At 56.7% G+C, this 21,129-nt stretch overlaps 2 protein-coding genes across 5 annotated transcripts in view; both read left to right on the forward strand.

Annotated features, from left to right (window-relative positions):
- The window catches only part of TTLL10 (tubulin tyrosine ligase like 10), a 75,882-nt gene extending 61,392 nt beyond the window's left edge, over positions 1-14,490 (forward strand). The window contains 7 exon segments of the mRNA XM_075603651.1: positions 348-427; positions 430-500; positions 502-519; positions 9,081-9,221; positions 11,932-12,048; positions 12,277-12,370; positions 12,638-14,490. Coding sequence (XP_075459766.1) covers positions 348-427; positions 430-500; positions 502-519; positions 9,081-9,221; positions 11,932-12,048; positions 12,277-12,370; positions 12,638-13,338 — 1,222 coding nt within the window. The 3' untranslated portion in view covers positions 13,339-14,490.
- Positions 14,491-14,628: 138 nt separating this feature from the next.
- PLEKHN1 (pleckstrin homology domain containing N1) overlaps positions 14,629-21,129 on the forward strand; it is a 38,908-nt gene continuing 32,407 nt past the window's right edge. For all 4 annotated transcript variants that reach the window (XM_075603652.1, XM_075603654.1, XM_075603655.1 and 1 more), the window contains exon 1: positions 14,629-15,847. In XM_075603652.1, coding sequence (XP_075459767.1) covers positions 15,759-15,847 — 89 coding nt within the window. In that variant the 5' untranslated portion in view covers positions 14,629-15,758. The remainder of the gene's footprint in view (positions 15,848-21,129) is intronic.

Raw genomic sequence — 21,129 nt, forward strand, 5'->3', positions numbered from 1 at the left:
TAGCCGGGACATTCCCACTGTTTGGCCTGGATCCCAACTTTTCTGCCCACGGTCCCGGTTTCTCTGTGCGCCAGCCGATTGTGTCCATCGGCGATCTGTGCTTGTCGGCCGCACGTGCAAGCGCTCATTGCACAGTCCGTGCTTGCCGTTCACGCATGCGCAGTCTGAAGTGCCAGAACGTGACATGTGGAGTAGTATCGTTTAGTAAACATGGATTTGTATATCACTGGACTTACAGCAATTACAGCCTTATCAATGAGGGTTGGGTATGTAATTGCCCAATTGTACTGTAGCCAATGCTTTCTTCCCCCTGCCTCACTCAGTTTATTGTTGCTCTGACATTGCAGATATCTACACAATCCTTTACTTCTGGATGGCCGGAAATTTGATGTCCGCTCCTATCTGCTCATAGCCTCCACCGTACCTTATTTGTGTTCTTCCGCCATGGCTATGTGCGCCTCACCTGTAATCACTATGATCCCAAGTCAGACGACCTCACCGGGGCACCTGACCAACCAGGTACTGTACACTTTGTGCTGTGATGTCCAGCTGGTCTCTGCTCCCGAGGTTCTGACTCAGGGCACCCATACCACATGTCCACAACGACTGATTCCACATGCATTATTTCTACATAGTAACCATCTATTTCAGAGGTTCTCAACTCCAGTCCTCAAGAACCTCCTAACAGGTCAGTTTAAGGGTACTCAGCTTCAGCACAGGTGCTCAATCAGCTGCTCAGTCTTTGACTGAGCCACTGATTGAGCCACCTGTGCTGAAGCAGGGATATTTGAAAACCTGACCTGTTTGGGGGGGTGGGAGGGGACGACGACGACGACTTGAGGACTGGAGTTGAAAAGCCCTGAGCTAAGGCCTAACTGATAAGCAATAAATACATAAGAGATCCTGTAGTAAACACAACATATCTATTAATGGAAACAATAGCAATTTTTAAATGGAGGATCAGGTTGAGTACAATCACATTAATGTAAATGGGGATTTAGGTCAAAAACAGCCCGAATGATCACTTTGGGCTCTATAGAATGACCCCCTTATTGTGGGCGCTCACTTTTTGTCAGGGAACATTTTCATGTTAGATTGTAAGCTCTTCGGAGCAGGGACTCCTTTTCTTAAAGTCACTTTTATGTCTGAAGCACTTCTGCCATTTATGTGTTATTTATATGATTTGTTATTTATATGATACTAGCTGAGAGACCCGGCGTTGCCCGGGATGTAAATGCGTAATAGGTAGTATTATTTATAAATCGTGGAACAATAGGTGAGTATTTGTTGTAAAGGTGGATAATAATGTTGAAAAGAAAGATGGAATAAAATGTAATATGATGTTGTTTAAAAATGGTTTATTGTAAACACACCACAGTACAATGTATATTTTGATGACATAACAGATGTAAAAATGTGAGGCGTGTGTCCTGCTAGGGTGTGAGGCGGCAGGTGGGCGCGTGGGTTGTGAGTGCTGTCTGTGAGTGGGGGTCCTGCTAGGGTGTGAGGCGGCAGGTGGCACGTGGGTTGTGAGTGCTGTCTGTGAGTGGGGGTCCTGCTAGGGTGTGAGGCGGCAGGTGGCGCGTGGGTTGTGAGTGCTGTCTGTGAGTGGGGGTCCTGCTAGGGTGTGATGCAGCAGGTGGCGCGTGGGTTGTGAGTGCTGTCTGTGAGTGGGGTGGGGTCCTGCTAGGGTGTGAGGCGGCGGGTGGCACATGGGTTGTGAGTACTGTCTGTGAGTGGGGTCCTGCTAGGGTGTGAGGCGGCAGGTGTCGCGTGGGTTGTGAGTGCTCTCTGTGAGTGGGGGTCCTGCTAGGGTGTGAGGCGGTGGGTCAGTGACGTCGGTGCGTAGGGGCGGGAGGCAGCAGGTGTGTGTGGTGGCAGGTATGTGTCGAGTGTGGCGGGAGTCTGTTGAGTGCATGCAGCGGCTGTGAGGCGGTGGGTGAAAGGCAGAGGCGGGCGGAGTAAGGGCGGGTGAAAGGCAGAGGCGGGTGGGCAGGAAGGCGGGCAGGGAGGCGAAGATTGTTGGGAAGGGGGTGGAAGGGGGGGAAGGGGGTAGGGTGTGGGAGGGGGGAAGGGTGTGGGAGGGGGGAAGGGGGAGGGAAAGGGGAGGAGGGGGCAGGGAAAGGGGAGGAGGGGGCAGGGAAAGGGGAGGAAGGGGGGAGGGAAAGGGGAGGAGGGGGGAGGGAAAGGGGAGGAGGGAAAGGGGAGGAGGGGGAGGGAAAGGGGAGGAGGGAAAGGGGAGGAGGGGGAGGGAAAGGGGAGGAGGGAAAGGGGAGGAGGGAAAGGGGAGGAGGGGGAGGGAAAGGGGAGGGAAAGGGGAGGGAAAGGGGAGGGGGAGGGAAAGGGGAGGAGGGGGAGGGAAAGGGGAGGGAAAGGGGAAGGGGAGGAGGGGGGGAGGGAAAGGAGGAGGGGGGGAGGGAAAGGGGAAGGGGAGGGGGGAAAGGGGATGGGGAGGAGGGGGGGGAGGGAAAGGGGGAGGAGGGGGGAGGGGAGGAGGGGGGAAGGGGGGAGGGGAGGAGGGGGGAAGGGAGGAGGGGGGAGGAGGGGGGAGGGGGGAGGGGAGGAGGGGGGAGGAGGGGGGAGGGGGGGAGGGGAGGAGGGGGGAGGGGGGAGGGGAGGAGGGGGGAAGGGAGGAGGGGGGAGGAGGGGGGAGGGGGGAGGGGGGAGGGGAGGAGGGGGGAGGGGAGAAGGGAGGAGGGGGGAGGGGAGAAGGGAGGGGAGAAGGGAGGAGGGGAGAAGGGAGGGGAGGAGGGGGGAGGGGAGAAGGGAGGAGGGGAGAAAGGGGAGCAGGGGGGAGAAAGGGGAGCGGGGGGGAGGAGAAAGGGGAGCGGGGGGAGAAAGGGGAGCGGGGGGAGAAAGGGGAGCGGGGGGAGAAAGGGGAGCGGGGAGCGGGGAGAAAGGGGAGCGGGGAGAAAGGGGAGCGGGGGGGGAGAAAGGGGAGCGGGGGGGGGGAGAAAGGGGAGCGGGGGGGGGGGAGAAAGGGGAGCGGGGGGGGGAGAAAGGGGAGCGGGGGGGGGAGAAAGGGGAGCGGGGAGAAAGGGGAGCGGGGAGAAAGGGGAGCGGGGAGAAAGGGGAGCGGGGGGGGGGAGAAAGGGGAGCGGGGGGGGGAGAAAGGGGAGCGGGGGGGGGGAGAAAGGGGAGCGGGGGGGGGGAGAAAGGGGAGCGGGGGGGGGGAGAAAGGGGAGCGGGGAGAAAGGGGAGCGGGGAGAAAGGGAGCGGGGGGGGGGGGGAGAAAGGGGAGCGGGGGGGGGAGAAAGGGGAGCGGGGAGAAAGGGGAGCGGGGGGGGGGAGAAAGGGGAGCGGGGGGGGGAGAAAGGGGAGCGGGGGGGGGAGAAAGGGGAGCGGGGGGGGGGAGAAAGGGGAGCGGGGGGGGGGGAGAAAGGGGAGCGGGGAGAAAGGGGAGCGGGGAGAAAGGGGAGCGGGGGGGGGGAGAAAGGGGAGCGGGGGGGGGGAGAAAGGGGAGCGGGGGGGGGAGAAAGGGGAGCGGGGAGAAAGGGGAGCGGGGGGGGGAGAAAGGGGAGCGGGGGGGGGAGAAAGGGGAGCGGGGGGGGGGAGAAAGGGGAGCGGGGGGGGGGGAGAAAGGGGAGCGGGGAGAAAGGGGAGCGGGGAGAAAGGGGAGCGGGGAGAAAGGGGAGCGGGGGGGGGAGAAAGGGGAGCGGGGGGGGGAGAAAGGGGAGCGGGGGGGGGAGAAAGGGGAGCCGGGGGGGGGGGGAGAAAGGGGAGCGGGGGTGGGAGAAAGGGGAGCGGGGAGAAAGGGGAGCGGGGGGGGGAGAAAGGGGAGCGGGGGTGGGAGAAAGGGGAGCGGGGAGAAAGGGGAGCGGGGGGGGGGAGAAAGGGGAGCGGGGAGAAAGGGGAGCGGGGGGGGAGAAAGGGGAGCGGGGAGAAAGGGGAGCGGGGGGGGAGAAAGGGGTGCGGGGAGAAAGGGAAGCGGGGGGGGGGGAGAAAGGGGAGCGGGGGGGGAGAAAGGGGAGCGGGGAGAAAGGGGAGCGGGGAGAAAGGGGAGCGGGGAGAAAGGGGAGCGGGGAGAAAGGGGAGCGGGGAGAAAGGGGAGCGGGGAGAAAGGGGAGCGGGGAGAAAGGGGAGCGGGGAGAAAAGGGGAGCGGGGGGGGGGGGAGAAAGGGGAGCGGGGGGGGGGGAGAAAGGGGAGCGGGGGGGGGAGAAAGGGGAGCGGGGGGGGAGAAAGGGGAGCGGGGGGGGGGAGAAAGGGGAGCGGGGGGGGAGAAAGGGGAGCCGGGGGGGAGAAAGGGGAGCGGGGGTGGGAGAAAGGGGAGCGGGGAGAAAGGGGAGCGGGGGGGGGGAGAAAGGGGTGCGGGGAGAAAGGGGAGCGGGGAGAAAGGGGAGCGGGGGGGGGGAGAAAGGGGAGCGGGGAGAAAGGGGAGCGGGGGGGGAGAAAGGGGTGCGGGGAGAAAGGGGAGCGGGGGGGGGAGAAAGGGGAGCGGGGGGGGAGAAAGGGGAGCGGGGGGGGGAGAAAGGGGAGCGGGGGGGGAGAAAGGGGAGCGGGGGGGGAGAAAGGGGAGCGGGGAGAAAGGGGAGCGGGGAGAAAGGGGAGCGGGGAGAAAGGGGAGCGGGGAGAAAAGGGGAGCGGGGAGAAAAGGGGAGCGGGGAGAAAGGGGAGCGGGGGGGAGAAAGGGGTGCGGGGAGAAAGGGGAGCGGGGAGAAAGGGGAGCGGGGGGGAGAAAGGGGTGCGGGGAGAAAGGGGAGGGGGGGGAGAAAGGGGAGGGGGGGAGAAAGGGGAGGGGGGGGAGGGGGGGGAGAAAGGGGAGGGGGGGGAGGGGGGGGAGAAGGGGGAGGGGGGGGAGAAAGGGGAGGGGGGGGAGAAAGGGGAGGGGGGGGAGAAAGGGGGGCGGGGGGGAGAAAGGGGAGCGGGGGGAGAAAGGGGAGCGGGGGGGAGAAAGGGGAGCGGGGGGGAGAAAGGGGAGCGGGGGGGGAGAAGGGAGCGGGGAGAAAGGGGAGCGGGGAGAAAGGGGAGCGGGGGGGGGGAGAAAGGGGAGCGGGGGGGGGGGGAGAAAGGGGAGCGGGGGGGGGGAGAAAGGGGAGCGGGGGGGGGGGAGAAAGGGGAGCGGGGGGGGGGAGAAAGGGGAGCGGGGGGGGAGAAAGGGGAGCGGGGGGGGGAGAAAGGGGAGCGGGGGGGGGAGAAAGGGGAGCGGGGGGGGAGAAAGGGGAACGGGGGGGGGAGAAAGGGGAGCGGGGGGGGGGGGGAGAAAGGGGAGCGGGGGGGGGGGAGAAAGGGGAGCGGGGGGGGGGAGAAAGGGGAGCGGGGGGGGGGAGAAAGGGGAATGGGGGGGGAGAAAGGGGTGCGGGGGGGGGAGAAAGGGGAGCGGGGGGGAGAAAGGGAGCGGGGGGGGAGAAAGGGGAGCGGGGGGGGAGAAAGGGGAGCGGGGGGGGGAGAAAGGGGAGCGGGGAGAAAGGGGAGTGGGGGGGAGAAAGGAGTGCGGGGAGAAAGTGGAGCGGCGAGAAAGGGGAGCGGGGGGGGAGAAAGGGGAGCGGGGGGGGGAGAAAGGGGAGCGGGGGGGAGAAAGGGGGGGGGAGAAAGGGGAGCGGGGGGGAGAAAGGGGGGGGGAGAAAGGGGAGCGGGGAGGGGAGAAAGGGGGAGGGGAGAAGGGGGGAGGGGAGAAGGGGGGAGGGGAGGAGGGGGGAGGGGAGAAGGGAGGAGGGGGGAGGAGGGGAGAAGGGAGGAGGGGGGAGGAGGGGAGAAGGGAGGAGGGGGGAGGGGAGAAGGGAGGAGGGGGGAGGGGAGAAGGGAGGAGGGGGGAGGGGAGAAAGGGGAGCCGGGGAGGGGAGAAAGGGGAGCGGGGAGAAAGGGGAGCGGGGTGGGGAGAAAGGGGAGCGGGGGGGGAGAAAGGGGAGCGGGGGGGAGAAAGGGGAGCGGGGGGGGAGAAAGGGGAGCGGGGGGGAGAAAGGGGAGCGGGGGGGGGAGAAAGGGGAGCGGGGGGGGAGAAAGGGGAGCGGGGGGGGGAGAAAGGGGAGCGGGGGGGGAGAAAGGGGAGCGGGGGGGGAGAAAGGGGAGCGGGGGGGAGAAAGGGGAGCGGGGGGGGAGAAAGGGGAGCGGGGGGGGAGAAAGGGGAGCGGGGGGCGGGGAGAAAGGGGAGCGGGGGGGAGAAAGGGGAGCGGGGGGGAGAAAGGGGAGCGGGGGGGAGAAAGGGGAGCAGGGAGAAAGGGGAGCGGGGGGGGGAGAAAGGGGAGCGGGGGGGAGAAAGGGGAGCAGGGAGAAAGGGGAGCGGGGGGGGGAGAAAGGGGAGCGGGGGGGGAGAAAGGGGAGCGGGGAGAAAGGGGGAGCGGGGGGGGAGAAAGGGGTGCGGGGAGAAAGGGGAGCAGGGGGGGGGGAGAAAGGGGTGCGGGGAGAAAGGGGAGCGGGGGGGGAGAAAGGGGAGCGGGGGGGGAGAAAGGGGAGCGGGGGGGGAGAAAGGGGTGCGGGGAGAAAGGGGAGCGGGGGGGGAGAAAGGGGAGCGGGGGGGGAGAAAGGGGTGCGGGGGGGGGAGAAAGGGGAGCAGGGGGGAGAAAGGGGAGCAGGGGGGGGAGAAAGGGGAACGGGGGGGAGAAAGGGGAGCGGGGGGGAGAAAGGGGAGCGGGGGGGGGAGAAAGGGGAGCGGGGGGGGGAGAAAGGGGAACGGGGGGGAGAAAGGGGAGCGGGGGGGGGAGAAAGGGGAGCGGGGGGGAGAAAGGGGAGCGGGGGGGAGAAAGGGAAGCGGGGTGGGAGAAAGGGGAGCGGGGGGGAGAAAGGGGAGCGGGGGGGGGAGAAAGGGGAGCGGGGGGGGGAGAAAGGGGAGCGGGGGGGGAGAAAGGGGAGCGGGGGGAGAAAGGGGAGCGGGGGGGAGAAAGGGAAGCGGGGTGGGAGAAAGGGGAGCGGGGGGGAGAAAGGGGAGCGGGGGGGAGAAAGGGGAGCGGGGGGGAGAAAGGGGAGAAAGGGGAGCGGGGGGAGAAAGGGGGGGGAGAAAGGGGAGCGGGGGGGAGAAAGGGGAGCGGGGGGGAGAAAGGGGGGGGGAGAAAGGGGAGCGGGGGGGGAGAAAGGGGGGGGAGAAAGGGGAGCGGGGGGGGAGAAAGGGGAGCGGGTGGGGGAGAAAGGGGAGCGGGTGGGGGAGAAAGGGGAGCGGGTGGGGGGAGAAAGGGGAGCGGGGGGGTGAGAAAGGGGAGCGGGGGGGGTGAGAAAGGGGAGCGGGGGGGGGGAGAAAAGGGAGCGGGGGGGGGGAGAAAGGGGAGCGGGGGGGGAGAGCCGGCGTTGGCCGTGAGTTACATTTAGCACTAGGAAAAGGGGGGGGGAGAGGGGGGGAGAGGGGGGGAAAAGGAGGGGAGGGGGATGGGGGAAAAGGAGGGGGGGACAGTGGACAGGAGGGAGGGGACAGTGGACAGGAGGGGGGGGACAGTGGCCGGGGGGAGGGGGGGGGACAGTGGGCGGGTGGGGGGGGGACAGTGGACAGGAGAGGATGGGAGGGGGGGAGAGTGGACAGGAGGGGGGGGGAGAGTGGACAGGAGGGGGGGGAGAGTGGACAGGAGGGGGGGAGAGTGGACAGGGGGGAGAGTGGACAGGAGGGGGGGTGACAGTGGACAGGAGGGGGGTGACAGTGGACAGGAGGGGGGGGTGACAGTGGACAGGAGGGGGGGAGAGTGGACAGGGGGGGGGACAGGTGAAAGGACAGTGGACAGGAGAGGATGGGAGGGGGGAGAGTGGACAGGAGGGGGGGGAGAGTGGACAGGAGGGGGGGGAGAGTGGACAGGAGGGGGGGAGAGTGGACAGGGGGGAGAGTGGACAGGAGGGGGGGTGACAGTGGACAGGAGGGGGGTGACAGTGGACAGGAGGGGGGGTGACAGTGGACAGGAGGGGGGGAGAGTGGACAGGAGGGGGGTGACAGTGGACAGGAGGGGGGGGCAGTGGATAGGGGGGGGGGGCAGTGGACAGGAGGGGGGTTGGTTTGCTTTAAATTGACGGGTCCCTCCTCTCCACTCCCCCTGTATCTTTCTCCGCTCCTGACCCCCCCACCCCCCCACATGTGTAGCTCCGGTCCCCACTCTACAGTGTCTGATACACAGTGTAACACACGCACACAGACACACACACAGTGTCACACACACACACACTCACACACTCACACACTCACCTCTCCTTCTGGCCGCCGCCATGTTAGTTAGTCCGCGAGGGAGGAAGGGGTCCTTCCATCCGCCGCCATCTTAGGTGCCGCGTGGCAGCGGTAGGCTGGCCTGGCCAATGCCTGTCCCCGCTCCAGGGAGGTGAGCGGGAGGGAGGTGAGTGGGAGGTGAGCGGGAGGTGAGCGGGAGGGAGGGGAGGTGAGTGGAGGGAGCGGGAGGTGAGTGGAGGGAGCGGGAGGTGAGTGGAGGCAGCGACAGGCTGCCCTGCCCACTGCCTGTCCCCACGCCGGGGAGGTGAGTGGAGCGGGAGGTGAGTAGAGGGAGCGGGAGGTGAGTGGAGGCAGCGGCAGGCTGCCCTGCCCACTGCCTGTCCCCGCGCCGGGGAGGGAGTTGAGCGGGAGGGAGGTGAGTGGAGAGGGAGGTGAGTGGAGCGGGAGGTGGAGGGAGTTGAGCGGGAGGGAGGTGAGTGGAGAGGGAGGTAAGTGGAGCGGGAGGTGGAGGGAGTTGAGCGGGAGGGAGGTGAGTGGAGAGGGAGGTGAGTGGAGCGGGAGGTGAGTGGAGAGGGAGGTGAGTGTGATGGGGGGGAGAGGACAGAGAGAGAGGTGTGTGTGTGTGTGTGTGTGTGTGTGTCTGCTGTGCGGGGGCGGGTGGCCAAGGGACCAATGAGATTGCCGCTTGGGACGCAGACATACAGTGCTTTCAGAAATATATAGTAGATAGAGCACCCCTCTAGTATGTCTGTATAGAGTACATTATATTAGCAGAGCGGGGGCCTTCCTCTGTGTTCTAAATTTTTATTTATACGATTGTCACGTGTATTACTGCTGTGAAGCGCTATGTACATTAATGGCGATATATACAGACATACATACTGTACAAACATACATTATCCATTTCCTAAAAGCTGCTTCAGTGAACCAACAGGTGCTTTAGAAGGCTGCAACAAATGACTCACTGATCCTTATAATCCTCTCCCATAACTGTTCCTTTTGTCCCAGTACATGCAAAAGAAGAACCCACTTTACAGTGAGTTAAAGGAGGAGACAGTGTGGGGCATGGAACGATTCAACAGCTATGTAAATGAAAAGTTTGCTGCAGCCAAAGGGCTCCCCCTTGACTGGGTGCTGAGCGTTTTCACGGTGAGCCAGAAGTGAATGGCGTCTGCTCATACTGTCTGTCATTGGTTTCCAACCTTTTTTTGGCTAAGGAACCCTATGTGAAATTCTTCGGAATCATGACCCTCTCTAATAGCGCGTCTGAGATCAGATGCATTGTAAGGAACCCCAACCCTCTCTAATAGCGTGTCTGAGATCAGATGCATTGTAAGGAACCCCAACCCTCTCTAATAGCGCGCTTGAGATCAGATGCATTGTAAGGATCCCCAACCCTCTCTAATAGCGTGTCTGAGATCAGATGCATTGTAAGGAACCCCAACCCTCTCTAATAGCGTGTCTGAGATCAGATGCATTGTAAGGATCCCCAACTCTCTCTAATAGCGCGTCTGAGATCAGATACATTGTAAGGAATCCCAACCCTCTATAATAGCGTGTCTGAGATCAGATGCATTGTAAGGAACCCCAACCCGCTCTAATAGCGTGTCTGAGATCAGATGCATTGTAAGGATCCCCAACTCTCTCTAATAGCGCGTCTGAGATCAGATACATTGTAAGGAATCCCAACCTCTCTATTAGCGTGTCTGAGATCAGATGCATTGTAAGGATCCCCAACCCTCTCTAATAGCACGTCTGAGATCAGATGCATTGTAAGGAACCCCAACCCTCTCTAGTAGCGCGCCTGAGATCAGATGCATTGTGAGGAACCCCAACCCTCTCTAATAGCACGTCTGAGATCAGATGCATTGTAAGGAACCCTAACCCACTCTAATAGTGTCTGAGATTGAATATCGTTTTGAAATTACCTGAAATTTGCAGGGAAACCTTTAGCGAAACCTGGTTGAAAAACACTGCTGTTTGTACAGTCATGTGAAAAAGAAAGTACACCCTCTTGAATTCCATGGTTTTACATATCAGGACATAATAACAATCATCTGTTCCTTAGCTGGTATTAAAATTAGGTAAATACAACCTCAGATGAACAACAGCACATGACATATTACACCGTGTCATGATTTATTTATCAAAAATAAAGCCAAAATGGAGAAGCCATGTGTGAAAAACTAAGTACACCTTATGATTCAATAGCTTGTAGAACCACCTTTAGCAGCAATAACTTGAAGTAATCGTTTTCTGTATGACTTTATCAGTCTCTCACATCGTTGTGGAGGAATTTTGGCTCACTCTTCTTTACAATGTTGCTTCAGTTCATTGAGGTTTGTGGGCATTTGTTTATGCACAGCTCTCTTAAGGTCCAGCCACAGCATTTCAATCGGGTTGAGGTCTGGACTTTGACTGGGCCATTGCAACACCTTGATTCTTTTCTTTTTCAGCCATTCTGTTGTAGATTTGCTGGTGTGCTTGGGATCATTGTCCTGTTGCATGACCCAATTTCGGCCAAGCTTTAGCTGTCGGACAGATGGCCTCACATTTGACTCTAGAATACTTTGGTATACAGAGGAGTTCATGGTCAACTCAATGACTGCAAGGCTCCCAGGTCCTGTGACTGCAAAAAAAATGCCCAAATCATCCACCCCTCCACCACCGTGCTTGACAGTTGGTATGAGGTGTTTGTGCTGATATGCTGTGTTTGGTTTTCGCCAAACGTGGCACTGTGCATTATGGGCAAACATCTCCACTTTGGTCTCGTCTGTGCAAATGACATTGTTCCAGAAGTCTTGTGGTTTGTTCAGATGCAACTTTGCAAACCTAAGCCGTGCTGCCATGTTCTTTTTAGAGAGAAGAGGCTTTCTCCTGGCAACCCTTCCAAACAAACCATACTTGTTCAGTCTTTTTCTAATTGTACTGTCATGAACTTAGAGTCTGAGATGTAACTCTTGGGTATTTTGCAATTTCTCTGAGCATTGCCCGGTCTGACCTTGAGGTGAATTTGGGGGATGTCCACTCCGGGGAAGATTGGCAATTGTCTTGAATTTTTTTCCACTTTTGAATAATCTTTCTAACTGTAGAATGATGGACTTTAAATTGTTTGGAAATTGCCTTTTAACCCTTCCCAGATTGATGGGCAGTAACAATTGCTTCTCTTAGATCATTGCTGATGTCTTTCCTCCTTGGCATTGTGTTAACACACACCTGAATGCTCCAGACCAGCAAACTGCTAAAACTTTGGCTTTTATAGAGGTGGTCACACTTGCTGCTGATCAATTAATCAAGGGCATTTGATTAGCAGCACCTGTCTGCTACTTAGCATCGTAATTCCTATGGAAGCAGTAAGGGTGTACTTAGTTTTTCACACATAGCTTCTCCATTTTGGCTTTATTTTTGTTAAATAAATCCTGACACGGTGTAATATGTCATGTGCTGTTGTTCATCTGAGGTTGTATTTACCTAATTTTTAGACCTGCTAAGGAACAGATGATTGTATTTATGTCCTGATATGTAAAACCATAGAATTCAACGAGGGTGTACTTTCTTTTTCACACAACTGTATATAGGTGGAGGTTTGTGTGTGTTCTCTATGAGTTCTCCTGTGCTTGTATGTGAATCGATGACTCTGCAAAATCCTTTCCAGTTTTCCCATTCTGTCAGTGAAGTGTGTAGCAGATCTTTGCGTTTCCCTTTCTTTAGCAGAGGATGATGTAGGAAATAATGTTTGTGTGTGTGTGTGTGTGTGTGTGTGTGTGTGTGTGTGTGTGTGTGTGTGTGTGTGTGTGTGTGTGCGTGTGTGCGTGCGCATGTGATTATGTTAGACTGATAGTCTTCCTGTCTCTGGCAGAAAAGGATGCAGCAGATAATGATGCACTGTTTCCTGGCTGTTAAATCAAAGCTGGAGTGCCGCATGGGATTCTTTGACCTCATTGGCTGTGATTTCCTGATCGATGTAGACTTTAAGGTAATGATCCAAAACACAAACACCCAAACACAGATTGCACTTACGATTCCAAGGGTGCTTGCTTTCTGATCCAAGTAGCTGAAGTTTAGGCAGTTCCAGGTAGAATAATTATCCTCGCACACCTTGGATCACTGTCATCATTTGGATCAAATTGGACTGCATATGGCCGGGTTGGGGCCAGAACCAATGTTGGCCGAGGAGTATACCAATGTTGGCTCTTTGTTTCAGGTCTGGATCCTGGAGATGAACTGTAACCCAGCCCTGCATACCAACTGTAGGGTGCTGAAGGATGTAATCCCCAGCGTGGTCAGTGAAACTCTGGGTATGTTCTTGCTGTTCCAAACCAAATTACACCTTTTGACTCTTGACTACCATGTTTTATCTCTCTTTGCCTCATTTACAAAATTACATTGTAAGTTGGGTAATTTGTTTAGGCACGGGTATTTACCCTACATTTTAACTATTCTTCAGGTCATATATTATTTTTGTTGTGTAGACACATAATGTTACAGGCCTTTATAAAAAATAAGTAAGTATACAGTCCACCACAGGAGTTTGGTCACATACGTATCTTTATCTGCTTTCCTAGACCTGGCTCTTGAAATCTTCAGTAAGAGTCTGAAAAGCCAACGGATTCTTCCCTTAAATACTCAGAGCATGTTTGTGTTATTGTATAATGGGGACCTAAACGAGCAGGCAATGAAGTTTAATCGGGCCAAAACCACCCTGAGTCCTGTTAGAGTCCAGAAGACACTGCAGGCAGACAGCAGCCACGAGCCAGCGAAGAATGGTGATAAACCTGCTAAGAAAGTTAAAGTTCCCTCAGATAATGGAAACATTAATGGAGCAAAACTAGCCACCTCCAGGGTTACTCAGAGGACAACGTTGTCCATGTCCCCAGTTCAGGTGACTGATATTCCCAGTGGCATTGCACCCTGTGCAGTAAAACCCAAACCCAAGAGTGAGCCCATACTCAGCAGTGTGTCTGCGAGTGATGTGACATCAGAGGCTGGGCAGAGGCCGAAAAGATCAGAGCATCCCACACCTATAGTTGAAGTCTCCTTTCCAAGCCCTCAGAGAATCCGGATCCTTGGAAGCAAGTTTCCGCAGTACAGCAAAGGGAACCCATATGCTCCACCTCGCAACTGTAATCAAGAACCCACTTCAAGCCGGAAAACCCAAATCTTACACATCAAACCCTACATAGAGCCTGGTGACCTCATGGGACTTGTTCCTATTGAAGGAACACACAACAAAGCAGAAAAAAACGCCACGGTCCCAGGGGAATGAAGATGTGTCTACAGTACATCTGCATTAGAAAAATAACAAACTTCCTCATCTGGAACTTCTTCCAGGGTTGTCTATGGTGCTCTCTGACAAACACCCCCCACCCCTCCCCCCAAAGCCAAATCAAAATCTCATGACCCAATTTAACAATATTTATATTTTGTCATTATTTTGCTGCATTCTTCATGGTGATTTGATTCATGCTAGAAAAAGAAGGTCCAATGGGACAGAAATGCAACCGTCCCGTCAGGCCAAGATTTTTCTGAACTGTAATGTTGAACCCGATCTTGCTACAAGAGTTTGCATAGCAATGTGTTGCAGGCTCTTCAAGCAGTGAAGGTGATAATACCTTTCTGTGTGTGTAATGGCGCAGTGTGCAAATTAGTACTATATATATATACACACACACACTGCGGTGTGTTCTGTATATTTTAGAAACATGAATGATATATTTTTTACGTCTATACAGGATTTTTATATGTATAGTTGCAGTCAAGATATTAAATGGGATTGACTAATTCACAAGACAATTAATATTAACATGTTCACTGTTAGAAAGACCTACACAATGCTGGCTTGTGGCTATCCATCGTGGGATTTAAAGTTGTATTCATCTGTATAAGCATATATTATGCTTTAGAGTCAAAATCTCATGGAGCCAGCTATATTAAGTACTGTATCTCTGTCTTTTTTCCCTCGCTCTCTTGGGATTATTCATTAAACTGCAATAGTGCCGATCGGGGAACTATCGCATGACAAATCCGATTGGCTTTAATGGGAGTTTCTTTGTAATAGTGCCTTGATCTGCACTATTGAAGTTTAATGAATAATTCTCCCTCTCTCCCTCTCTCCCTCTCTCCCTCTCTCCCTCTCTCCCTCTCTCCCTCTCTCCCTCTCTCCCTCTCTCCCTCTCTCCCTCTCTCCGAATGGAAAGAGTCATTAGTGTATTTAATGACAATATAACTTGTACTATGAGTATGAATAAATATAACTTTGGCAACCACAGGAACCTCTTCCTAATCCACGATGGACCGCAGGTCTCTGGCAGTCAATGACACTGAACACCTTCTCTGTTTATTTTTGGTGAACTGGGTCAGCGATCTGACATTTCATCTAGCTCAATATTCTCATTAAAATGATTTGCCTTATTTTTAATTTGTATGTTTCATTCAATGTGTGTGCAGGACAGCATCAGTTTAGCTTGTTCGTGTTTACAAATATCCTTTGAACCGGCAATGCATTTATACTGCTTATACTTTCATTTATTGATTGATTTCTGTGCTTATGTACGTACAGCTCAACCCCCTTATAACGCTGTGCTTGGGGTCCAAAGAATCACATCGCGTTATAAGCGGATCGCGTTAGAAATAATGTACAATTGTATGCATTGTACAATAAAGTATTTAAGATACCAATAATTGTGTTGTAAAGTATTCATAAATACGAAAATTGGGAGCCACGCTTGCATCGCGTTATAAGCGGATCCGCGTTGTAACGGATCGCGCTATAACGGGGTTGAGCTGCATATTCATCCATCCACCCATTTATTTACTTAATATGAAGGTGCCGTTTTGTTAAAGTAGTAAAATACTATCCCACAAGCAGAATAGGCGTCATTAACCTGAGTTGAATTGGTATTTTCCAAGTACCCTTTCTATATTTGAAAGCTTTGCAAATGGTGACCTCCAATCACCGAAGGGTTTGAACTTGCCAATGCCATAAAATACGATAGAGGTCTAAGATCCTGCACAGCAATCCATCTATGTGTCATAAACCATCCATTTAAATGGAGCTCAGTGTCGTCCCTGGCATGGAGAAGCAGCTATAACAAAAGAACATGGTACCGCTATGCACACTAACAAAAAGTATCAGAACCACGTAACGGCCAACTTCCCACAGACTGTAGAGTCCAACAAGAAAAACAAAAGCCAGACAGCACACCCAAATATCATTGCACACAATAGTTGGTTTATTGACTAATCACAAAAGATGCCGTAGAATGAAATAGCAGCGTCAATTGTAAAGCACTGCAGGTCACTCTGGCACCACGAGGGTTAATCTCCTTTCATTATCTCTTTTGTCAGTCTCTCTTCTCTGTCTCTCCCCTTTCCCCCTTTGTCTAACCTCTTTTCTTTCTCTGAAACTGAGAAACTTGCTGAACCTTCCCTCCCCCCCAGCCATCTACTTGAGCAGGAAACAGAGACATGCTTTAACCTAACAGGAAGCTTTCTGCATTTCACACTACCGGTTTCTAACTGGCTAGCATATTGTATCTATCCACCTCCCCCCTGTGCACAGGACAAGGATCTCCTGGTCTTTAAGAGGAAGGATGTGGGAGTACTCTACACATCTTTAATTTGTGTACTTGTGATGTTGGGTGACCACACTGTGAGGTATAGCGGGCTCTGACGCAGCTGGCATAGATGGGGTGCTGCAGTGTGACAGCCAGGGGTGCCAACTCTAAGGGCGATGGGCACGAGGAGGTCGAACTGCTGCAAAAAGAGGAGAGCAGGTAAGTCATCTGACTGCACCCAACACTTTACTCATGATAAACCCTAGTGGTTTATTTCAGTTCTCTTCTGGTGATGGACCTACCCAAGCACGCAAGACACTTGTCATCTAGTCTTGGTGAATTCAGGAGCAGATTCTACCTCGTGCTTGTATGTATGTCTTTATTTATACAGCGCCATTAGTGTACATAGCGCGTCACAGCCGTAATATACGTGACAATCATATCAATAACAAATAATACAAATAACAGATCAGGGATGAGTATTACCCTACTCACAATAAAGAAATCAGAGTGACACCTTCACCCACTCCAGCACATCAGAGATGTCAGTGATACGTCATACTACCCAAACACCAGTGACACTTCATATACCGTTACCTGGGAGGTCGGTAACACTCGCATCAGTCCAAAAAGATATCAGTGATATTGCCACCTCAATCAGAGATATCTTCTCATAGCATAACTTCCCCCGCCGACTTCAGAGACGCACCGCTTAGGTTGTAAGCCCTCCCTCTCCTATTGCCTGGATTGATGTTTGTTGCACTTGTGTTGTAATTCACTGTATTCTTCTGTCTTATTTGTAAAGTGATGTGCACATGTTGGCGTTTGATAAATAAATATACATACTGTATTATGCACCGTCTTCTGTACAGAATTGTCAGCAATACATACAGCATCTGTTTTCTAAATGCCCATTACGATGGGCAAACGTGTCAAATCTATCACATGAAGCGCAGCGTCACGAGTGCCCTAACCACGGAGACCCCAGTAACACAAATAGCTCAATTCCCTCCCACAAATACATAGGACTATTAGCTCTTGTCACTTTACCATGAACACATGTTGCAGCTCGCATTCCTCTCCTGTAGAGACTCAGCACCTTTCAGAGATACACAGAGACACAGTACTTCCCCCTCACAGAGACATCAGGGGGTGGGGGGGGAGGCAAGGTCACTGCTCTCCACCACAGAAACATTAGGGACACACACACACACACAATTACAGCACCCCCCCACAGAGACATCAGGAGGTGGGGGGAAGGGGGTGGTGGGGACACGGTCACAGCACACCCTCACAGAGACATCAGGGACACACACGGTCACAGCACCCCCCCCCCCCCCCCACAGAGACAACGGGGGAGACACAAACACGGTCACAGTACCCCCCCACAAAAACATCAAGGGGGGAGCACACATGGTCACAGCACCCTCCCCCCCCACAGAGACATCAGGGGGGAACACACAGTCACAACACCCCCCCACCTAGACATCAGGACACAGCACCCCCCCCCCCACAGAGGCATCAGGGACACATTCACACACATGGTCACAGCACACACCCCCACAGAGACAACGGGGGAGACACAAACACGGTCACAATACCCCCCCACAGAGACATCAGGGACACAAACACGGTCACAGCACCCCACCCCCCCCCCCCCACAGAGACAACGGGGGGGACACAAACACGGTCACAGCACCCCCCCACAGGGACATCAGGGGGGGGACATGGTCACAGCACCCCACCGCAGAGACATCAGGGACACACACACGGTCACAGCACCCCCCCCCCCCCACAGAGACAACGGGGGGGACACAAACACGGTCACAGCACCCCCCCACAGGGACATCAGGGGGGGGACATGGTCACAGCAACCCACCGCAGAGACATCAGGGACACACACGGTCACAGCACACCACCACAAAGACATCAGAGGGGGGGGCACAGTCACAGTACCCCCCCCCCCCCCACAGAGAGTTCAGTACAAATCTCTATCTCCCAAAGATACAGCATGACGCATCCTTAAACCTGCTGAGACATCAGGAATGATTACACATATTTGTACCTCCTCTGACTCAAATAGATGTCTGGGACATCAACAACTCACGTCTCCCAATGAGACACCCGGGACGCACTGTGACAGTTCCTGACGGTTCTATATTTAAATATTGTTGCTAAAAAAAAACAACAACCTCTGGGCCACAAATGTGCAGCGGTCAGTTTGAAACAAACGAATGTAGTATCCATCAAACTGTACTGTATGTACCTGCAACATGTTGCATTTTGCAGCCTCTAAGGGGGGGGAAAGATTTCTTTTGGGGGGGCACAACGGGTACAGAGGCCCCGCGCTCTTCCCCAAAGCATTTAAATTAAAAGCCGGGGAGTGTACGAGGCCTCTGTAACTTACCTTGGCTTCGGGCGACGCCATGGCAACGCACGTCAAATGACGCCGCGGGGTGACGTGATGTCACATGACCCAGTGACATCATTTGATGCGGGTTCCTAGGTAAGGGGGGGGGGGCGTGGGTGCGAGCAGGGGGGGGGGCGCGGAAAGTTTGCGCACCCCTGCTCTAAGGTATTGGTGGGCAACAGGTGGCCTTGGGGGATTCACCTGCAGCGCGTAACCACTGCTCCTCCCTGCACCCCGTAACCACTGCTCCTCCCAGCAGCGCGTAACCACTGCTCCTCCCTGCACCCCGTAACCACTGCTCCTCCCTGCACCCCGTAACCACTGCTCCTCCCTGCACCCCGTAACCACTGCTCCTCCCAGCAGCCCGTAACCACTGCTCCTCCCTGCACCCCGTGACCACTGCTCCTCCCTGCACCCCGTAACCACTGCTCCTCCCAGCAGCCCGTAACCACTGCTCCTCCCTGCAGCCCGTAACCACTGCTCCTCCCTGCAGCCCGTAACCACTGCTCCTCCCTGCAGACCGTAACCACTGCTCCACCCAGCAGCCCGTAACCACTGCTCCTCCCAGCAGCGCGTAACCACTGCTCCTCCCTGCAGCCCGTAACCACTGCTCCTCCCAGCAGCCCGTAACCACTGCTCCTCCCAGCAGCGCGTAACCACTGCTCCTCCCAGCAGCCCGTAACCACTGCTCCTCCCAGCAGCCCGTAACCACTGCTCCACCCAGCAGCCCGTAACCACTGCTCCTCCCAGCAGCCCGTAACCACTGCTCCACCCGGCAGCCCGTAACCACTGCTCCTCCCAGCAGCGCGTAACCACTGCTCCTCCCTGCACCCCGTAACCACTGCTCCTCCCAGCAGCGCGTAACCACTGCTCCTCCCAGCAGCCCGTAACCACTGCTCCACCCAGCAGCCCGTAACCACTGCTCCTCCCTGCAGCCCGTAAACACTGCTCCTCCCTGCAGCCCGTAACCACTGCTCCTCCCAGCAGCCCGTAACCACTGCTCCTCCCAGCAGCCCGTAACCACTGCTCCTCCCAGCAGCCCGTAACCACTGCTCCTCCCAGCAGCCCGAAACCACTGCTCCTCCCTGCAGCGCGTAACCACTGCTCCTCCCAGCAGCCCGTAACCACTGCTCCTCCCAGCAGCCCGTAACCACTGCTCCTCCCCGCAGCCTGTAACCACTGCTCCTCCCAGCAGCCCGTAACCACTGCTCCTCCCCGCAGCCTGTAACCACTGCTCCTCCCTGCAGACCGTAACCACTGCTCCTCCCAGCAGCGCGTAACCACTGCTCCTCCCAGTAGCTCGTAACCACTGCTCCTCCCAGCAGCCCGTAACCACTGCTCCTCCCAGCAGCCCGTACCCACTGCTCCTCCAAGCAGCGCGTAACCACTGCTCCTCCCAGCAGCGCGTAACCACTGCTCCTTCCTGCAGCCCGTAACCACTGCTCCTCCCTGCACCCCGTAACCACTGCTCCTCCCTGCACCCCGTAACCACTGCTCCTCCCAGCAGCGCGTAACCACTGCTCCTCCCAGTAGCTCGTAACCACTGCTCCTCCCAGCAGCCCGTAACCACTGCTCCTCCCTGCAGCCCGTAACCACTGCTCCTCCCTGCAGCCCGTAACCACTGCTCCTCCCTGCAGACCGTAACCACTGCTCCTCCCAGCAGCGCGTAACCACTGCTCCTCCCAGTAGCTCGTAACCACTGCTCCTCCCAGCAGCCCGTAACCACTGCTCCTCCCAGCAGCCCGTACCCACTGCTCCTCCCAGCAGCGCGTAACCACTGCTCCTACCAGCAGCGCGTAACCACTGCTCCTTCCTGCAGCCCGTAACCACTGCTCCTCCCAGCACCCCGTAACCACTGCTCCTCCCAGCAGCCCGTAACCACTGCTCCTCCCAGCAGCCTGTACCCACTGCTCCTCCCTGCACCCCGTAACCACTGCTCCTCCCAGCAGCCCGTAACCACTGCTCCTCCCTGCACCCCGTAACCACTGCTCCTCCCAGCAGCCCGTAACCACTGCTCCTCCCAGCAGCCCGTAACCACTGCTCCTCTCTGCAGCCCGTAACCACTGCTCCTCCCTGCAGCACGTAACCACTGCTCCTCCCTGCAGCCCGTAACCACTGCTCCTCCCTGCAGCCCGTAACCACTGCTCCTCCCTGCAGCCCGTAACCACTGCTCCTCCCTGCAGACCGTAACCACTGCTCCTCCCAGCAGCGCGTAACCACTGCTCCTCGCAGTAGCCCGAAACCACTGCTCCTCCCAGCAGCCCGTAACGACTGCTCCTCCCAGCAGCCCGTACCCACTGCTCCTCCCAGCAGCGCGTAACCACTGCTCCTTCCTGCAGCCCGTAACCACTGCTCCTCCCAGCACCCCGTAACCACTGCTCCTCCCAGCAGCCCGTAACCACTGCTCCTCCCAGCAGCCTGTACCCACTGCTCCTCCCTGCACCCCGTAACCACTGCTCCTCCCAGCAGCCCGTAACCACTGCTCCTCCCTGCACCCCGTAACCACTGCTCCTCCCAGCAGCCCGTAACCACTGCTCCTCCCAGCAGCCCGTAACCACTGCTCCTCCCTGCAGCCCGTAACCACTGCTCCTCCCTGCAGCACGTAACCACTGCTCCTCCCTGCAGCCCGTAACCACTGCTCCTCCCAGCAGCCCGTAACCACTGCTCCTCCCAGCAGCCCGTAACCACTGCTCCTCCCAGCACCCCGTAACCACTGCTCCTTCCTGCAGCCCGTAACCACTGCTCCTCCCAGCACCCCGTAACCACTGCTCCTCCCAGCAGCCCGTAACCACTGCTCCTCCCAGCAGCCCGTACCCACTGCTCCTCCCTGCACCCCGTAACCACTGCTCCTCCCAGCAGCCCGTAACCACTGCTCCTCCCTGCACCCCGTAACCACTGCTCCTCCCAGCAGCCCGTAACCACTGCTCCTAACAGCAGCCCGTAACCACTGCTCCTCCCTGCAGCCCGTAACCACTGCTCCTCCCTGCAGCGCGTAACCACTGCTCCTCCCTGCAGCCCGTAACCACTGCTGCTCCCTGCACCCCGTAACCACTGCTCCTCCCAGCAGCCCGTAACCACTGCTCCTCCCGGC

This window comes from Ascaphus truei, chromosome 6 (genome assembly GCF_040206685.1).
Source record: "Ascaphus truei isolate aAscTru1 chromosome 6, aAscTru1.hap1, whole genome shotgun sequence".
Classification (NCBI taxonomy): domain Eukaryota; kingdom Metazoa; phylum Chordata; class Amphibia; order Anura; family Ascaphidae; genus Ascaphus; species Ascaphus truei.